Source organism: Mandrillus leucophaeus, unplaced genomic scaffold (assembly GCF_000951045.1).
Source record: "Mandrillus leucophaeus isolate KB7577 unplaced genomic scaffold, Mleu.le_1.0 Scaffold119, whole genome shotgun sequence".
Taxonomy (NCBI): Eukaryota; Metazoa; Chordata; class Mammalia; order Primates; family Cercopithecidae; genus Mandrillus; species Mandrillus leucophaeus.
In genome coordinates this window covers 5,954,765-5,974,820 of record NW_012100209.1, presented here as the reverse complement: position 1 = coordinate 5,974,820, position 20,056 = coordinate 5,954,765, and the positions used below count along the sequence as shown (strand labels likewise).

At 41.7% G+C, this 20,056-nt stretch overlaps 1 protein-coding gene across 1 annotated transcript in view; it reads right to left on the bottom strand.

Moving 5' to 3' along the window:
• Positions 1–20,056, bottom strand: part of NIM1K (NIM1 serine/threonine protein kinase) — a 112,390-nt gene that overhangs the window by 3,073 nt on the left and 89,261 nt on the right. The window contains exon 3 of the mRNA XM_011966584.1: positions 677–945. Within this exon, the coding sequence (XP_011821974.1) occupies positions 677–945 (269 nt within the window). The remainder of the gene's footprint in view (positions 1–676; positions 946–20,056) is intronic.

Below are 20,056 nucleotides of genomic sequence, written 5' to 3'. Positions count from 1 at the left end.
GGAAGGAAGGAAGGAAGGAAGGAAGGAAGGAAGGAAGGAAGGAAGGAAGGAAGGAAGCAGGGAGGGAAGGAGGGAAGGAAGGAACGAAGGAAAGAAGGAAGACAGAACCAAGTGTTAATCTACTGGGCACAGAGGCAATAAGAGCTAGAGGATCTTACTGAAGGCAAAAGATCAGTATTACTGATGTGAGATTAAAGAACATCTCTCTCTCACATACACACACATGGGGCGGGGGGTGGGAGAGAGAGAGAGAATGAACTGAGCTGGGCATGAAGTATGAATAGGATTTAGAATGTGAGATGTCATATGAGGGCATCCTAGACAGAAATAGGAAAGCAAAACGAAGAAGCAGTGAGGAGCCAGCTATCCAGACAGTGGAAGATGAGGTTGGAGAAATGGGTATGGCCAGGGAGTGGGCGATATTCATCAGCTGCTCCCAGTGAGTCCTGCCAACGTCTGCAGAAGCTAGAAGGTTGATGTGTAACTGGACATCCCTGGATATTGCTTCACAGGCAAGGAGCATGATCCCAGCCAGACTTCTGACTCTCAGAAGGGACTACTGTCTGCTTTGTAGGACAAAAGCCCTCTGGGACACTTGAGGCTTGGTAACCTAAAGCCCTGTTCTCCCAATGTCGGTGGAATGGGAACAAGGTTCTCACTCGTCACCCCTGCTCACCATGTGCTTTACGGCAGACACAATCTGGGAGAAGATGAGCTTGCTTTCTGGTTCAGAGAGCTTCCCCTCAGTGCTAATTTTTCCGAACAGCTCCCCACCCCCTGCATATTCCATCACCAAGTGCAGCTTGGATAGGGTCTCCACGACTTCGTAAAGGCGGATGATGTTGGGATGGTGCAGCTTTTCCATGCTGGAGATTTCTCGGGATAGTAGCCTCTGGGTTTTCTGGTCTAACTTGGTCTTGTCCAGGATCTTAATGGCCACCTTTTCTGCAAGGAAAAAAAGTAAAAAAACTGTGCCAGAATTCAAGAGGACCTGGATCAGCTCCTTTCCTTGACACATTCCCAAGCTCACAGAGCTCATCAGGGAATGACAAAGCAATGCTTGAGCCCAGCATCAGTGCCCTTCCCTTGGATCAGTGTGAGTCTTCCACACACAGGTTTTGATGCCAAATCCTACCTCCCAAGGAAAGTTTCCAGATAAAGTTAGAGCTCCTTTGCTAAGCCCGGAGGACACTTCTTGATGAGACCCAGCGCATCTCATCAACCTCACTGTCCATCATTCCTGTCCACCATCCTCAACACCCCACGCACCCTTTATTGCAGCGATTACAGAACTTTTTGTTGCTCCCTGAAAAGGTGCTGGACATTCATGCCTGGAAACTTTTCTCTACCTGGATCATTCTCTCTATCACTGCTTCCCTGTTCCTTACTCTTGTTCTTTACTCATCGATATAGTTTGGACATTTGTCCCCACCCAAATCTCATTGAAATGTAATCCCCACTGTTGGAGGTGGGGTCTGGTGGGAGGTGTTTGGGTCATGGGCGCCGATGTCTCACGAATGGCTTGGGCCATCTCCTTAGTGATAAGTGAGCTCTCGCTCTGAGTTCACATGAGATCTGGTTCTTTAAAAGTGATGGGATCTTGTGGCATGTTCCCCTGACTCTCGCTCCTGCTTTCACAGTGTGATGTGCCTTCCACCTTCCACCATGATTGGAGCTTCCTAAGGCCTCTATAGAAGCAGATGCCACCACGCTTCCTGTACAGCCAGCAGAGTCATGAGCTAATAAAACAGTTTTTTCTTATAAATTACTCAATTTTGGCTGGGTGCGGCGGCTCACGCCTGTAATCCCAGCACTTTGGGAGGCCAAGGTGGGAGGATCATGAGGTCAGGAGTTTGAGACCAGCCTGGCCAACATGGTGAAACCCCATCTCTACTAAAAATACAAAAATTAGACAGGCCCGGTGGCAGGTGCCTGTCATCCCAGCTACTCGGGAGGCTGAGGCAGGAGAATCGCTTGAACCTGGGGAGGCAGAGGTTGCAGTGAGCCAAGTTCGCGCCACTGCTCTCCAGTCTAGGTGACAAAGAAAGACTCCGTCTCAGAAAAAAAAAAATTACTCAATTTCAGGCATCTCTTTATAGAAATGCGAGAATGGCTTAATACACTCATCATTAACTCCTGATGATCCTTCAAGGTGAGCCTCAGAATGAACCTCTTCAGGAAGCCTCTGTAACACTTGTCCTAGGATGAACGTGATGTTCAGATTCTGTGCATTTGGAGCTCTAATGTACTGTAATCTCAGCTAACTGGTCTGTAGATGTCAACTCCCTTGTTTATCTCCCTCTCTTGCCCCATTCCCAACATGAACTGTTTTAATTCACTCTCAGTGCCTGGCATATAATGTCATGTACACGACGCACCAGTACCCAGTGTTGACAGAGTGCTGGTGAGACCAGGAGGAAATCAACACTGCAATGTGCTGCTGGTGGGAGCATTAGTTGGTACAATGGTTCTGGACTGTACTTTGGTATTATGTATTGAAATGCTAAAAAACGGTTGCACCCTGGGACCCAACCACTTCACCTTTGGCAATCTTAAAGAATCTGATGCATGTACAAGGATGTGTGTATAAAAAGACTTCTGTGATATTGGGAATAGCTTAAGTATCCAGCAAGAGAGATACTTAAAGTGTGGTACATCTAATTTTATAATGGCACACCATGAAGCTATCAAAAATAATGATGCTAACTAATTTATTAATATGAAAAGGTGTTCAATATACAAGTGAGGAAAAATACAAATACACGTTTGCATAGATAAAAATCTGGTAGCATATTTACCAAAATGTTTAGAATAGAGATTTTCTAATTGGCAGATCACAGATGGTTTTCCTTTCAATTTAGTTTTGCTTATTTGTATTTTCTATTTTTTTGTCATGAATATAGACTTATTGTGTAATGAAAATGATTAATGTTAGAAAATGAATGAATCTTGACTACAAGTGAAACATCATTCATTTTTTGTTTTGATTCAAACTGTACCGGACTTTGAATTAGATAACAAAGAGGTTACCCGGTCAGTAAACAGACAGAACAGGATCCCAAAGTACCTGTTTGACCTACTTACAAAATAACTGCTTTAAAGAACTTTGGCACTGTGATTATTAGCACGAAAATAGATACAGCTAGTTTAAAATAGGAGTGTTATTGGTCTATTAAAGTAGGTCCACTGGGGCTTCTGGAATGGAAAAGGGTTCACTGGTGTCTGCTGAGCCAGCCCTTCATCGCAGGAGGCAATACTGAACGGCAGGAGGGCGGCTCTACGAGAGCAGGAGTAGAATGTTTGCTCTGGGGTTTGAATAAGCTCAGTTGGCAATCAGCCCCAGAAAAAAGAACCTGCAATGGCAATCCTGGGGCACTTTTCTTCCCTTTCTTTTCTACTTTTCAGCCTTTAGGATTAAGAGTTCCTTTACCTGTTTATCTGAAACAGAAACCTGGTTTTGTGTAACCTGTTGGGTAAGCTGTTGTTTTAAGGGCTAGAATAATGAATTCCATCCTTCAATTTCCTGTAGAAGAACCCCCCTGCTTCTCCTCAGTTCTCCCATCACATACTCAGGTGTCAGTTAAGGTATCATCATTCTGCTGCCCTCTCCTCCCTGTGGCCACCATACACCATTCTATCCACAGTAGTGTTCAAGAATCAGGTGGTGGGTGTCAGGCTGCAATCACAAATCTCCCTTTAGCACCATCCTAATTTTCTTTTTCTCTTTTCCTTTCATGGTTCTTAGTAAAGGCTTCCCTCCCAGAGCCAGGTCTAGAGTGTGGCAGGAGAGGCATTGTAAGGGTGAAAGCTTCCTTAAATCCTCTGCCGTAGGTGCCCCGATGGCCTCACCTCATGTGCAATCACCCTACAGGCAGGCCTCATAGCACAAATGTATGATCATACTAAACACTTTAGAAGCCCTGGTATTCCACATTGTCACTAAGTGGTAGAAACTGCTATTCCATGAAGAGCTAGATCTCTAAATCTGCTCTTTCAATAAATGTTCACTAAGCACCTACTATAAATCAGGCAGTGAAAAAGATCAACACTGTTCTCACAGTCCAATGACAGAAAGACTGAAAAAAAAAAATCCCTTCTTACAAGTATAGCACCTATTAGGAAGAGGTACAGACACAGAATGGAAAGGCACTATCTGGGTAAGGGCACTTAGGTTGTGACCAGGAAGTGAGGAGAGAGGCCTCATACTTGGCCCAGGAGCTTGGCAAGTATGCTGCCCAGCCGAGACATAAGGTGTGTGCTTGAGGACCCCACTGTTCTGGAAAAGCAGAATGAGGAGGAGTGGCCCCAGATCAGCCTGGTAGTAGGTAAAGGTCAGATAAGCCAGGAGATTGACTTAGAAATGCAGGCTTTAACTATAGGGCAATGAGAAAATCTAGCAAGGTTTTAAGAGAGAGGGTTGTAATCTGAGTCCCATTTAAGAAGAGCACTCTGGGCTGGGTGTGATGGCTCACACCTGTAATCCCAGCACTTTGGGTGGCCGAGGCGTGTGGATCATGAAGTCAAGAGTTCAAGACCAGCCTAGTCAAGATGGTGAAATTGAAACCTTGCCTCTACTAAAAATACAAAAAATTAGCCGGGCACAGTGGCAGCTGCCCATACTCCTGGCTACTTGCAAGGCTGAGGCAGGAGAATTGCTTGAACCCAGGGGGCAGAGGTTGCAGTGAGCCGAGATTGCGCCACTGCACTCTAGCCTGGGTGACAGAGTGAGACTCTGTCTCAAAAAAAATAAAATAAAATAAAAGGCACTCTGGCAGGGTATGAGAAGTGCGGAGAGGAGCAGCAAGCCTGGGAGCAAGTGGGGTCTAGGAGGGGATGATAGAATGATAGAAATCCCAGAGAGAGGATGCTGTAGGTGGTGCAAGCGGAGAGAGAGTAAAGCAGACAGATGGGAGAGGCCAGCCATGCCCTTTCTCCAAATCTGATGAGAAGTCTGACACAGGACCTACCTAGCAGGCAACACATTCTTTAAACCATGACTCCCAGTGCCAGGGTGGTAATAGCAAAGCAAGATAATTGTATGCAACAGGGAGTCACTGGTGATGGTGAATCCTTAAGAGTAGCTGCCCCAGTGGAAGCGGTGGCTCTACTCAAGGCCACACTATTTGGTTACTATTTGGAATGCAGGCTCAGTGTTGTCAAACCTTCTTCTGATTTCTTTTCAAGAGAAGCCAGACATCTGAAATTTTATGCAAAATCTTCCCATTATTAAGTGTCGACAACTAATTCAAATTTCAAAACCTAGATTAGACCAAGCAAAATACATCTACAGGACCAAGGGGACAAAGGGAAGGGAGCAGATATTAAAACCTAGGAAGACAGTGTTGTGTAGAGGGAAGCTGAGGCTTTCCTTCTAGACACACAAGTTTCCTGAGTCAGCCTTACAGTGAGGGGCTGGGGGAATAAGATTAGGCCCTCTCTCTCCTTCCTTCCCCTGCAAGGGCTCCCTAGAGATCAAAGTCAACTGGAACCCAGAGGACTAAGGAGATTTGTTGTAGTCTTGGGCTAAGAACAGAATGAAGACGGGTGGAGAGTAGATCTGGAGGGGCAGATAGAAAATATCAGGTACAGTGGGCTTAGAAGGGAAAGTGTCAGGGGCATTGGGGGCATAGAACAGGTGGAGGTACCCTTGGTCTGGGGGTTAGGGAAGACTTTTAACACTGTCTCTGGAGTTCAAGAGTTAGCTAGAGAAAAGTAGGGAGAGGTTCTAAAAAGAGAGATGGGTAAGACAGAAGATCTTGAGGTAAGAAAGACCTGAAACATTAGGGTTATGGTCTACAAGCTTTTTTGATTGTCTTCCTTTGTCAATAAAACATTTTTTTAATATTCAACATCATTAGTTGTTTTATGAATAATAGCTCCAAACTGGAAATAATCTACATGTCCTCAGCTGGTGAATGGTTAAGCAAATTGTGGTACCTTCATCTGTGGAATACCACTCAGCAATAAAAATGAACCAACTATTGATACAATAGCTTAGATGAATTGCCCAAGAAGTATGGTGAGTGAAAAATGCCAATCCTAAAAGGTTACTACTGCATGATTTCTTGTACATAATTTTCTTGAAATGACAACATTATAGAAATGGAGAACAGATTAGTGGCTGGCAGGAGTCAGGAACAGGGTATGGGGGTTAGGAGGTGACTGTAGAAGAGCCACTTGAAGTGCCCTTGTAATAATGGACTTGTCCTGTATCTTTACTGTGGTGGTGAATATAACAACTTATTTATGTGATAACATTCCATAGAGTTAAAATACATACACACGCATGAATACAAGAACTGGGAAAATCTTAATAAGATCAGTGAATTAAATCAATATTAATATCAAGGTTATGATCATAGTTTTGAAAGATGCAAGTTTGTGTGAAACTGGGTAAATGGTTCATGTGGTCTCTGTACATATTCTTACAACTGCATGTGCATAATAAAACATTTTTGAGCACTACTCTAATATATGTATATGTATTTATAAAGTGTATCCATGTACTACTGGTTTACACATTTTCAATATATATAATCACAGAAATTAAAAATATATAATCACAAATAAATACAGAAGGAAGTTCTAATATTTTTTCCCTCATCCCAGTGAATCATCTTGGGCATCCTCTGGGGGTATATGCACCCTCAGAGATGACTGACTTTGAAGAATTGAAAGAAGAGAGTAGGGCTGCCATATGGGGAAGAAGGAAAAATATAAGCCAAAAAAGAGGCAGGAGAGTTGGCCATAGCCAAGGTATTGTGAGTCATTTCACATTAAGGGCAGTAAGAAGCTGTTGGAAACTTGTAAGCAGGGAGTTACATGATCAGGCTTGCAATTTCTGAAACATCACCTCTGGCTGCTATGGGGGAAATGATATAAACATGAAGACAAATTACAGTAGCTTAATCCAATGAGGAAAGGAGGAGATATTTAGGAGGTGAAATAAATAGGACTTGGTGTTTGGGTGTTAGGGGTTGAGGAAAAGGTCAAGGTTTCTCAGTTGAGCAACTGAGAGGCTGGTGACATTCACTGGAGGAGGATCTCTATTAATGTTATAATGCCTTTGGGCACTCCCTAAGTTCCCCTGTCTCTCTCCCAGGTTGTTGTGTTCACTTTGCTAAACCATGACTCTGGTTAAATCCAGCTTCCCACTGCTCTCTGCCTGCACCCATGCTGTTGAATATAATGGCTTGTCTCACTTTGAATTTCTGATCACTAACCTCAGGTGGCCCTTTAAAGCTCCTGGCAGACATTCTTTCCCTAGTCCAATAAACCTCACACACTTTTGGATAACTCTTTCATGGCTTCTTTTCTCTCATCAAGTCTCTAATGCCTTCTTCCACTCCTCACTCATAGCTAGTAACCTTGCTTCCTACTTTATTGAGTAAAGTAAGCAATAGAGGAGAATTTCCTCAAGTCCTTCCCACCATGTCTTCTAACCTACCTGAATCTGTCGTCCTTCCTTTTACTTTGGATAAACAATTCCTACTCTTATCTAAGGCCTAGTTAAGACTCCTTTATATGTTGAATAGATTCCATCTGCTCTCATATACTAAAGAGCAGCCCTCCAAAAATGTTTTTTTTTCTTCTCTCCTGCATCATTGATTTTCTCTTCCCACTGTATTGTTTCCATCATCACACATTTATGCCATTGATAAAAAATCTTCCCCTCAGCAGAAATCTTACAAGCCAGAAGGGATTAGAGTCCAATCTTTAGTCTCCTTAAACAGAATAAGTGTCAGTCAAGAATTTTGTATCCAGCAAAACTAAGTTTCATAAATGAAGGAGAAATAAAGTCTTTTCCAGACAAGCAAATGATGAAGGAATTTGTCACTACCAGACCAGTCATACACAAAATTCTAAAAGGAGTTCTAAATTTTGAAAGTCGACATGCATCAGAATAGAACCTCTTGAAAGCATAAAACTCACAGGACCTATAAAACAAGAACACACACACACACACACACACACACACATACACACACACACAAAAGGATCCATGATGACTAGAATTGTACCTTACATCTCAATGTTAATATTAAACATAAATGGCATAAACGTTCCACTTAAAACATATAGATTGACAGAATGGATAAAATATCACAAACCAAATATCTGCTGTCTTCAAGAGATTCATCTAATGCATAAGGATTCACATAAACTCAAGGTAAACGGGTGGAAAAAGATGTTCTGTGTATATGGAAACCAAAGGCCAGTAGAAGTAGCTATTCTTTTCTTTCTTTCTTTCTTTCTTTTTTTTTTTTTTTTTTTGAGATGAAGTCTCACTTTGTTGCCCAGGCTGGAGTGCAAGGTGCAATCTTGGCTCACTGCAACCTCTGTCTCCCAGGTTCAAGCAATTCTCCTGCCTCAGCCTCCTGAGTAGCTGGGATTACAAGTGCCCACCACCATGCCTGGCTAATTTTTTTGTAAATTTAGTAGAGATGGGATTTCACCATCTTTGTCAGGCTGGTCTTGAACTCCTGACCTCAGGTAATCTACCTGCCTCAGCCTTCCAAAGTGCTGGGATTTACAGGCATGAGCCACCGTGCCTGGCTAGGAGTAACTATTCTTATATCAAATAAAACAGACTTTAAACCAACGACAGTTAAAAAAGAAAAAGACAAAGAAGGTCATTATAAAACCACCTTTGCAAAAATTATGTCACTGAGAGAATTATGGCAGTGGGGGAGAACTGATCTACCAACCTCCCTCTTGCCTTTAGCCTTCAAGCTGCCTTAATTATTCCTGGGCTTAGGCTTGGCTAGCTTTGGGAGACATTTAATTTGTAGTTTAAATGATAATAATCTTTCCCAAAACTCAACCACCTTTGTAAAGCTAATGAGAGACCATCAGACTTAGGAGGAGGAGAAGAGCCTGAAATCTGCTAAGGTGTGGATATAAATGATTGCCAGCCATTATTCCAGAGATCACAAGATATACAACTCCCCCAATTACTCATGCAGATAACATCACTGTTATAGAACCTAAGTTAGCCTTTTGAGATATCTTTTCAGGTTTTTTGCATGTCTGACACAGATGGCTTCACTTGGACCCATATGGACCCACCAACCACTCCTGTGGTCCCACAGAAATGACTCAGCATAAGAGGACAGCTTCAACTGTGATTTCATCTCCAACCCAAACAATTAGCAGTAAGCCCCTCGTCTGGTCAGCCCAATCCCTTCCCCCAAACTGTCTTTGAAAAACCCCTAATGTACAAGCCTTTGATGAGATTGATTTGAGTAATAACTCCATCCTGGTTTGACCACATGGCATGGCTGGCCTTGCATCAATTAAACTCTTTCTTCACCACAATGCCATGAACTGATTTTGCTTGTGCAGTGGGCAGAAAGAACCTGTTAGGTGGTTACAAGTATATAATGATAAAAGGATTAATCTGACAAGAGAATATTGTAATCTAAAATATATGTGTACCTAACTATGGAGCTCCAAAATTCATAAAACAATTACTACTAGACCTAAAGAAAGATATAATGAGCAACACAATAATAGTGGGATACTTCAAGACCCCACTGACAGCACTAGACAGACCATTGAGGCAGAAAGTCAACAAAGAAACAATGGACTTAAACAATAGTCTAAAACAAATAGACCTAACAGATATTTACAGAACATCTGACCCAAGAACTATAGAATATACTTTCTTCTCATCAGCACATGGAATATACTACAAGATAGACCATATGATTGGCTACAAAACAAGTATCAATAATTTTTAAAAATCAAAATCATATCAAGAATCTTCTCAGACCACAGTAGGATAAAACTAGAAACCAACTCCAAAAGGAATTCTCAAAACTATACAAATACATGGAAATTAAACCATCTGCTCCTGTTTAATTTTGGGGTTAACAATGAATCAAGATGAAAATTTAAAAATTACTTGAAATGAATGATAATATGACACAGTTATCAAAACTTCTGAGATACAGCAAAAGTGGTGCTAAGAAGAAAGTTGATAGCACTAAATGCCTACATCAAAAAGTCTGAAAGGTCACAACTTGACACCCTAACTCTGCACCTCAAGGAACTAAATAAGCAGGAACAAAAGAAACCCAAAGCTAGAGAAGAAAAGAAATAACAAAGACCAGAGCAGAAATAAATGAAATTAAAACAAAAATATTACACAAGATTAGTAAAACAAAAAGCTGGTTCTTTGAAAAGATAAACAAAATTGGTAGACGATTAACTACATTAACTAAGGAGACAGAAGTTTTGAATAAGTTCAATTAGAAATGAAAATAGAGACATTACAACCAATGCCACAGAAATACAAAAGATCATTTGAGATTACTATGAACACCTCTATTCACACAAACTAAAAAACAGAAGAAATGGATAAATTCCTGGAAATTTACAACCCTCCCAGATTAAATCAGGAAGAAATAGAAATCCTGAACAGACCAAATAACAAGCAGTGAGACTGAATAAGTAAAATTTACTGATTAAAATTGCCAGCAACAAAAAAGCCTAGGGCCAGATGGATTCATAGCTGAATTCTACCAGACAGTCAAAGAAGAATTGGAACCAATCTTACTGAAACTATTCAAAAAGATTGAGAAAGACAGAATCCTCCCAAACTCATTCTATAAAGCCAGTATCACCCTGTGCCAAACCCAGGAAATGACATAACAAAAAAGAAAACTACAGATCAATATTCCTGACAAACATAGATGCAAAAGTCCTCAAGAAAATACCAGCAAACAGAATCCAACAGCAAATCAAAAAGATAATACATCATGATCAAATGGGCTTTGTCCCAGAGACAGAGGGAAGGTTTAACATATGCAAGTCATGGGGAAGGTTCAAAGATAGCCGAATAGGAACAGCTCCAGTCTACAGCTCCCAGCATAAGAGATGCAGAAGATGGGTGATTTCTACATTTCCAACTGAGGTACCAGGTTAATCTCATGGGGCTTGTGGGACAGTGGGTGCAGCCCACAGAATGTGAGCCAAAGCAGGGCGGGGCATCACCTCATCCAGGAAGTGCAAGGGGTCAGGGAATTCCCTTTCCTAGCCAAGGGAAGCCATGACAGATGGTACCTGGAAAATCGGGACACTCCCACCCTAATACTGCACTTTTCCAACGGTCTTAGCAAATGGCACACCAGGAGATTATATCCTGTGCCTGGCTCAGAGGGTCCCATGCCCACGGAGCCTCACTCACTTCTAGCACAGCAGTCAGATTGAACTGAAAGGCAGCAGTGAGGCTGGGAGAGGGGCATCCACTATTGCTGAGGCTTGACTAGGTAAACAAAGCAGCTGGGAAGCTTGAACTAGGTGCAGCCCATCGAAGCTCCAGGAGGCCTGCCTGCCTCTGTAGACTCCACCTCTGGGGGCAGGGCATAGGTGAACAAAAGCCAGCAGAAACTTCTGCAGACTTAAACATCCCTGTCTGACAGCTTTGAAGAGAGTAGTGGGTCTCCCAGCACAGAGTTTGAGATCTGAGAATGGACAGACTGCCTCCCCAAGTGGGTCCCTGAACCCAAATGACCTAACTGGGAGACACCTCCAAGTAGGGGCCAACTGATGCCCCACACAGCCAGGTGCTGCTCTGAGAAGAAGCTTCCAGAGGAAGGATCAGGCAGCAACATTTGCTATTCTGCAATATTTGCTGTTCTGCAGCCTCCACTGGTGATACCCAGGAAAACAGGTCAGAAGTAGACCTTCAGCAAACTCTAAAAGACCTGCAGCTGAGGGTCCTGACTGTTAGAAGGAAAACTAACAAACAAAGGACATCCACAACAAAACCCCATCTGTACGTCACCATCATCAAAGACCAAAGGTAGATAAAACCACAAAGATGGGGAGAAACCAGAGCAGAAAACCTGAAAATTCTAAGAATCAGAGTGCCTCTTCCCCTTCAAAGGAATTCAGCTCCTTGCCAGCAATGGAACAAAGCTGGATGGAGAATGACCTTGACAAGTTGAGAGAAGAAGGCTTCAGACAATCAGTAATAAGAAACTTCTGATTGGATGTTCAAATCCATCAGAAAGAAGCTAAAAACCTTGAAAAAAGATTAGACAAATGGCTAACTAGAATAAGCAGCATAGAGAAGACCTTAAATGACCTGATGGAGTTAAAACCACAGCATGAGAACTATGTGATGCATGCACAAGCTTCAGTAGCTGATTCGATCAAGTGGAAGAAAGGGTATCAGTGATTGAAGATCAAATAAATGAAATGAAGCGAGAAGAGAAGTTTAGAGAAAAAAGAGTAAAAAGAAATGAACAAAGCCTCCAAGAAATATGAGTCTATATGAAAAGACCAAATCTACATCTGATTGGTGTACCTGAAAGTGACAGGGAGAACAGAACCAAGTTGGCAAACACTCTTCAGGATATTATCCAGGAGAACTTCCCCAACATAGCAAGGCAGGCCAACATTCAAATTCAGGAAATACAGAGAATGCCACAAAGATACTCCTCAAGAAGAGCAACTCCAAGACTCACAATTGTCAGATTCATCAAAGCTGAAATGAAGGAAAAAATGATAAGGGCAGCCAGAGAGAAGGGTTGGGTTATCCACAAAGGGAAGTAGGGAAGCCCATCAGACTAACAGCAGATTTCTTGGCAGAAACTCTACAAGCCAGAAGAGAGTGGGGGCCAATATTCAACATTCTTAAAGAAAAGAATTTCCAACCCAGTGTTGGGAGCAAACCCCCCAAAATCCAGCCAGGAAGTTTAACTGGCCCCAAAACTGGCCATAAACAAAATCTCTGCAGCACTGTAACACGTTCGTAATGGCCCTAACACCCAAGCTGGAAGGTTGTGGGTTTATGGGAATGAGGGCAAGGAACACGTGGTCTGCCCAGGGCAGAAAACCGCTTAAAGGCATTCTTAAGCCACAAGCAATAGCATGAGCAATCTGTGTCTTAAGAATGTATTCCTGCTGCAGTTAACTAGCCCAACCTATTCCATTCATTTGGTCCATCCCTTCATTTCCCATAAAGGATACTTTTAGTTAATTTAGTATCTATAGAAACAATGCTAATGACTGGTTTGCTGTTAATAAATATGTGGGTAAATCTCTGTTTGGGGCTCTCAGCTCTGAAGGCTGTGAGACCCCTGATTTCCCACTTCAAACCTCTATATTTCTGTTTGTGTTCTTTAATTCCTCCAGCACCACTGGGTTAGGGTCTCCCTGACCAAGCTGGTCTCAGCAAGTGGTGTCCATTCATGGGAGCTCGAATACAGGTCGAAGGGTTGCTGGAGTGACAGTTGGAATGGAAAACTGGCTGGAGGACACCTGAGTATTCTTAAAGCAATCCCCGTGGTGAGTAAGAACGGGAGCTCAGAAGTGTCAGGGTAACAATGGGACAGGCTTGGGGTCTGGTTCTTTTCACCTTGGAACTTTTTCACACTGATGAGGAGGATGGAGAGTATAGAAAAGTAACAGAAGAGGTTACAGAGCATGTTTATTTGCCAGCTAAAGCTAAAGTGGCAAAGGAAGGACAGGTTCATCCCTACCCTTCTGCACCCCCTCATTAATATTTTGAAGAAAATGACCCCCCAGATATTTCTTTTCCAGAGGACACTGAGCAAAAAGTCATTGCCCTAGTGACTGTTCAAGCAGCGCCTCAAGCGATGGCTCTTAGTTCTATTCAGGCAGGAACTCAGCAAGCTAGACAAGAGGGTGATTTAGAGGCTTGGCAGTTCGTGTTAGAATACACCCCCCAGATCAACAGAGAAATATTACATCTACATTTGAGCCTTTTCCTTTTAAATTACCAAAGAATTAAAACAAGCAATAAGTCAGTATGGATCATGTTCTCCTTTTGTCATGGGACTGTTAAAGAATGTTACTGTTTCCAGTCAGATGATTCCTACTGACTGGGATGCTCTTATTCGAGCTTGTCTAACTCCTGCTCAGTTCTTACAGTTTAAAACATGGTGGGCAGATGAAGCTTCCATTCAGGCTGGTCACAATGCCCAGGCCTAACCTCAAATTAATATAACTGCACACCAGCTTTTGGGGGTTGGCGGCTGGGCTGGTTTAGATGCAACACTGGTCATGCAGGATGATGCCATAGAACAGCTTAGAGGGGTGTGCATTAGAGCTTGGGAAAAAAAATCACTTCAGGTGGGGAACAATACCCTTCCTTTAGTGCTATAAAACAGAGACCAAGAGAACTATATGTTGATTTTATAGCTCAGTTACAAGAGCCTCTTAAAAAGATGATTGCAGATTCGGCTGCTCAGGATATAGTGCTGCAGTTATTAGCTTTCGACAATGCTAATCCCGATTGCCAGGCTGCTCTGCAACCTAGTAGAGGGAAAGAACATTTAGTTGATAATGTTCTGTGATGGTATCGCAGGTAATCTGCATATTGCTACTTTGTTGGCACAGGCAATGGCAGGACTGAGAGTGAATAAAGGAAATACTCCATTTCCTGGAGTTCATTTTAACTGTGGGAAACATGGTCATACTAAAAAAGAATGTAGAAAAAATCAGCAAGTCAGGCTGCCGGATAGGGGAAAAAAGAATACTGTTGAGCCTGAAATATGTCCAAAATGTAAAAAAGGAAAATATTGGGCTAATCAGTGTCACTCTAAGTTTGCTAAAGAAGGGAACTCAATTTCAGGAAATGCATGAGGGGCCTGTCCCAGGCCCCGTTCTAAAGCAGGGCATTTCCAGCTCAGGCCATTCCCTCACCCCTGTACAATGTCTGTCCCCTGCCACAGCCAGTAGTGCCACAGTAGATTTATGCTGCACAAAAGCTGTGAGCCTTCTGCTTGGGGAACCCCCGCAAAAGGTCCCAACAGAAGTCTGTGGACCCTTGCCAGTGGGGACAATAGGATTAATTTTAGGAAGGTCTAGTTTAAGTTTAAAAGGCATACAAATACATACAGGAATCACTGATTGAGATTATAATGGGGAAATTCAAATTGTTATATCTACTTCTGTTCTCTGAAAAGCAGAGCCAGGAAAGCACATAGCACAGCTCCTGGTTGTGTCATATGTGGGAACAGGAAAAAGTGAAATCAAACGAACAGGTGGATTTGGAAACACAAATAAACAAGGCAAAGCAGCTTATTGGGTAAATCAAATTACTGATAAATGTCCTACCTGTGAAATAACTAGTCAAGGAAAGAAATTTAAAGGTTTGGTAGATACAGGAGTGGACATTTCAATTATTTCTCTACAGCACTGGCCATCCACGTGGCCAATTCAACCCACTCAATTTAACATAGTTGGAGTTGGTATAGCTGCTGAACTATATCAAAGTAGTTATATTTTGCACTGTGAGGGGCCCGACAGACAACCTGGGACTATTCAACCAATTATAACTTCTGTACCTATAAATGTATGGGGAAGAGATTTATCACAATAATGGGGAGCAAAAGTTCTAATTCCAGAACAATTATACAGCCCTCAGTCAACATACAATGCATGAAACGGGGTATGTCCCTGGTATGGGACTAGAAAAAAATTTGCAAGGTTTGGAAGAACTGCTTCAAGTGGAAAAACAAAGTTCCCACCCAAGATTAGGAAATAATTTTTGATGGTGGTCATTGTTAAGCCTCCAGAACCTATACCTTTAAAACGGTTAACAGATAAGCCAATTCGGATAGAACAATGGCCGCTAAGTAAAGAAAAACTGGAGGGTTTAGAGAAATTAGTTGCTGAACAATTAGAAAATGGGCACATAGCTCCTACATTTTCCCCTTGGAATTCTTCAGTTTTCGTAATTAAGAAAAAATCAGGTAAATGGAGAATGTTAACTGACTTAAGAGCTATCAATTCATTAAACAACCTATGGGAGCATTACAGCCAGGATTGCCTTCTCCTGCTATAATTCCAAAAAATTGGCTTTTAATAGTCATAGATTTAAAAGACTGTTTCTTTACTATCCCTTTAACTGAGCAAGACTATGAACAGTTTGCATTTACAATTCCTGCAGTAAACAACATGCAGCCTGCTAAGCGTTATCATTGGAAAGTGTTGCCACAGGGCATGTTAAAGAGTCCAACTATTTGCCAGATTTTTGTGGGGCAAGCAATTGAACCTACTCGTAAAAAATTTTCACAGTGCTACATTATTCACTATACCGATGATATATTTTGTGCTGCCCCTACTCGAGAAATATTACTCCCATGTTATGATCACTTGCAATATTCAATTTCTTGCGCTGGTTTAATTATAGCTCCTAACAAAATTCAGACTACTACTCCTTACTCCTACTTGGGGACCTTAGTAAATGACACTACCATTGTGTCACAGAAAGTAATCATACGTAGGGATAAATTAAAAACATTAAATGATTTTCAAAAATTACTAGGGGATATTAATTGGATATGACCTGCTCTAGGCATTACTACCTATGCCATGAGTAATCTGTTTTCTATCCTTAGAGGAAATCCTAGTCTAGCCCTCGGCAATTAACAAAAGAGGTGGAGGCAGAATTACAACTGATTGAGAAGCAAGTCCATAAAGCTCAGATAAATACAATAGATCTAGAGAAGACTCTAGATTTGCTAATTTTTTCAACTCAGCATTCACCTACTGGTGTTATTGCCCAAGAACAGGACTTAGTGGAGTGGCTTTTTCTTCCACATACTACACAGACTTTAACTCCTTATTTAGATCAAATCACTACCATGATAGGGATTGGGAGAACTCAGATTGCTAAATTACATGGATATGATCCTGGAAAAATTATTGTCCTTCTCACGAAGGCACAAATATAGCAAGCTTTTATAAATAGTCTTACTTGGCAAACCCATGTAGCTGACTTTGTGGGTATTCTCGATAATCATTTTCCTAAAATGAAGCTGTTTCCATTTTTGAAATTAACTAATTGGATTCTCCCTAAATTAACTAAATTTAAACCAATTGAAGGTGCTAAGAATATTTTTACAGATGGGTCCAGTAATGGTAAACCTTCTTATTCTAGCTCAAAAAATAAAGTTTTTCAGACGCCCTATACTTCAGCTCAAAAAGCAGAGCTTGTAGCTGTAATTGAGGTATTGACTGCTTTTGATATGCCTATTAATGTGATTTCTGATTCTTCATATGTGGTTCACTCTACACAGTTAATTGAAAATTCTGGGTTACGATTTCATACAGATAAACAACTGATGATTTTACCCAATTGCAAACAGCAGTTAGGAGTAGAATGCATCCTTTTTACATCACTCACATTAGAGTTCATACACCTCTTCCAGGACCTTTGACTGAAGGGAATCAAATGGCTGATGGCCTAGTTGCTAATGCAATATCTAATGCTAGACACTTTCACAATTTAACCCATGTTACTGCCTCTGGTCTCAAAAACAGACACAGCATTACCTGGAAAGAAGCTAAAGCTATTATCCAGTGATGCCCAACTTGCCAAACGGTACATTCCTCATCTTTTACAGGAGGAGTTAATCCTCAAGGACTGGAACCTAACTCTAATTGGCAAATGGATGTCACACATGTTCCCTCGTTTGGGAGACTAGCTTATGTACATGTATCTGTGGACACTTTTCTCATTTTGTCTGGGCTACATGCCAAACAGGAGAGTCTTCCACCTGGGTTAAACGTCACCTTTTGCAGTGTGTTGTGGTGATGGGCATTCCAGCTTCTATTAAAACAGATAATGCCCCAGGCTATACTAGCCAAGCTCTAGCTACATTTTTCTCTATGTGGAATGTTAAACACATTACTGGTATCCTATACAACTCTCAAGAACAAACCATAGTGGAAAGAATGAATCTCTCCCTAAAGCAGCAGTTGCAAAAGCAGAAAGGGAGAGATAGAGAATATGGAACCCCATAAATGCAACTGAACCCAGCACTATTAACTTTAAATTTTTTGAGCCTGCCCAAAGGCCAGACGTTATCAGCAGCTGAAGAGCATCTACAGAAACCAGGTGCAAAGACAGAAACAGAACAACTGATTTGGTGGAGAGATCTGGTAACAAAAAGTTGGGAAATAGGTAAAATAATAACTTGGGGTAGAGGTTATGCTTGTGTTTCTCCAGGCCAAAATCAACAGCCAATTTGGATATCTGAAAACTTATCATGAGCCAGATGACGAGGAAGAGACTCCGAGAGGATCCCAAGGACCCCCCGGGTGCAGCCATGTCAAGGCTGATGCTTAAGAGGACCCCAACTGTCACGAGCAACACCCGTTGAACACAGCCACCCACCTGGGGGCAGATCAAGAAGTTGTCACAGATGGCAGAAGAAAACCTGAGGAAAGCAGGACAACCAGTCACAATGAATAATTTAATGGTAGCTATGATAGTGGTTATCACCACTGCCATGAGTATTTGTTCAATAAGGGTTGGTAATAATGCCTGGATGCAATCACTCCATGACACAGTTACACATGCTTTCTGATCTCAGTATTTACCATAATAAATCTGTTCCTATAATTGAGGCATACTGCCCTCAAAAACCTATTTGTAAACAAGATTGGACCCAATTAGAAAACATGAGCATACTTGTTTAGGAAGATTGCTTTGCAGAACAGGCAGAGGTGCTGCACAATGATTCCTATGGAATCATTATTAATTGGTCCCCTAAGGGGATGTTTAGCTTGAATTGCACCTCTCAGTCTGCGTGCCACAGTCGCACTGTATTCAGATGAGCTGAACAAAATGGTCAGATGGTAGAAATGATAAGAAGTACGGCAAAAGTTCCTATTATCTGGAACTATGGCAGTATAGTGACACCTCAATCTCAAATAATATGGCCTGCTCTAGGAGCTTAACATAAGGATTTGTGGAAACTATTAAATACTCTTAATAAGATCAAAATTTGGGAAAGAATAAAAAAGCATCTAGAAGGACACTCTACAAACTTGTTTTTGGATATAGCAAAATTAAAAGAACAAACATTTAAAGCCTCTGAGGCACACCTGACCCTAATGCCAGGAACTGGAGTGCTTAAAGGAGCTGCAGACAAATTAGCAGGTAGTAACCCACTAAAATGGATAAAAACACTTGGAAGCTCTGTGATTTCAATGATGACTGTGCTTTTAATCTAAGTTGTTTTTCTTTGTATAGTCTGCAGATGTGGATCCTGACTCCTGCGAGAAGTAACTCACTGTGACAAAGTTGCCCTTCGTTTTATCTCTTTGCAAATCAGAGAAGAGGGACATGTTGGGAGCAAGCCCCCCAAAATCTAGCCATAAACTGGCTCCAAAACTGGCCATAAACAAAATCTCTGCAGCACTGTAACATGTTCATAATGGCCCTAATGCCCAAGCTGGAAGGTTGTGGGTTTACGGGGAATGACGGCAAGGAACACTAGGCCCGCCCAGGGCATAAAACTGCTTAAAGGCATTCTTAAGCCACAAACAATAGCATGAGTGAACTGTGTCTTAAGGGCATGATCCTGCCGCAGTTGACTAGCCCAATCTATTCCTTTAATTTGGCCCATCCCTTCATTTCCCATAAAGGATACTTTTAGCTAATTTAATATCTCACAATGCTAATGACTGGTTTGCTGTTAATAAATATGTGAGTAAAACAATGCTAATGACTGGTTTGCTGTTAATAAATATGTGGGTAAAACTCTGTTTGGGACTCTCAACTCTGAAGGCTGTGAGACCCCTGATTTCCCATGTCATACCTCTATATTTCTGTTTGTGTGTCTTTAATTCGTCTAGCACCACTGGGTTAGGGTCTCCCCAACTGAGCTGGTCTCGGCAACCCAGAATTTCATATCCAGTCAAAGTAAGTTTCATAAGTGACGGAGAAATAAAATCCTTTACAGACAAACAAATGTTGAGAGATTTTGTCACCACCAGGCCTGCCTTACAAGAGCTCCTGAAGGAAGCACTAAACATGGAAAGGAACAACCAGTACCAGCCACTGCAAAAACATGCCAAATTGTAAAGGCCATCGATGCTAGGAAGAAACCGCATCAACTAATGAGCAAAATAACCAGCTAACATCATAATGACATGATCAAATTCACACATAACAATATTAACATTAAATGGAAATGGGCCAAATGCTCCAATTAAAAGACATAGACTGCCAAATTGGATAAGGGTCAAGATCCATCAGTGTGCTGTATTCAGGAGAACCATCTCA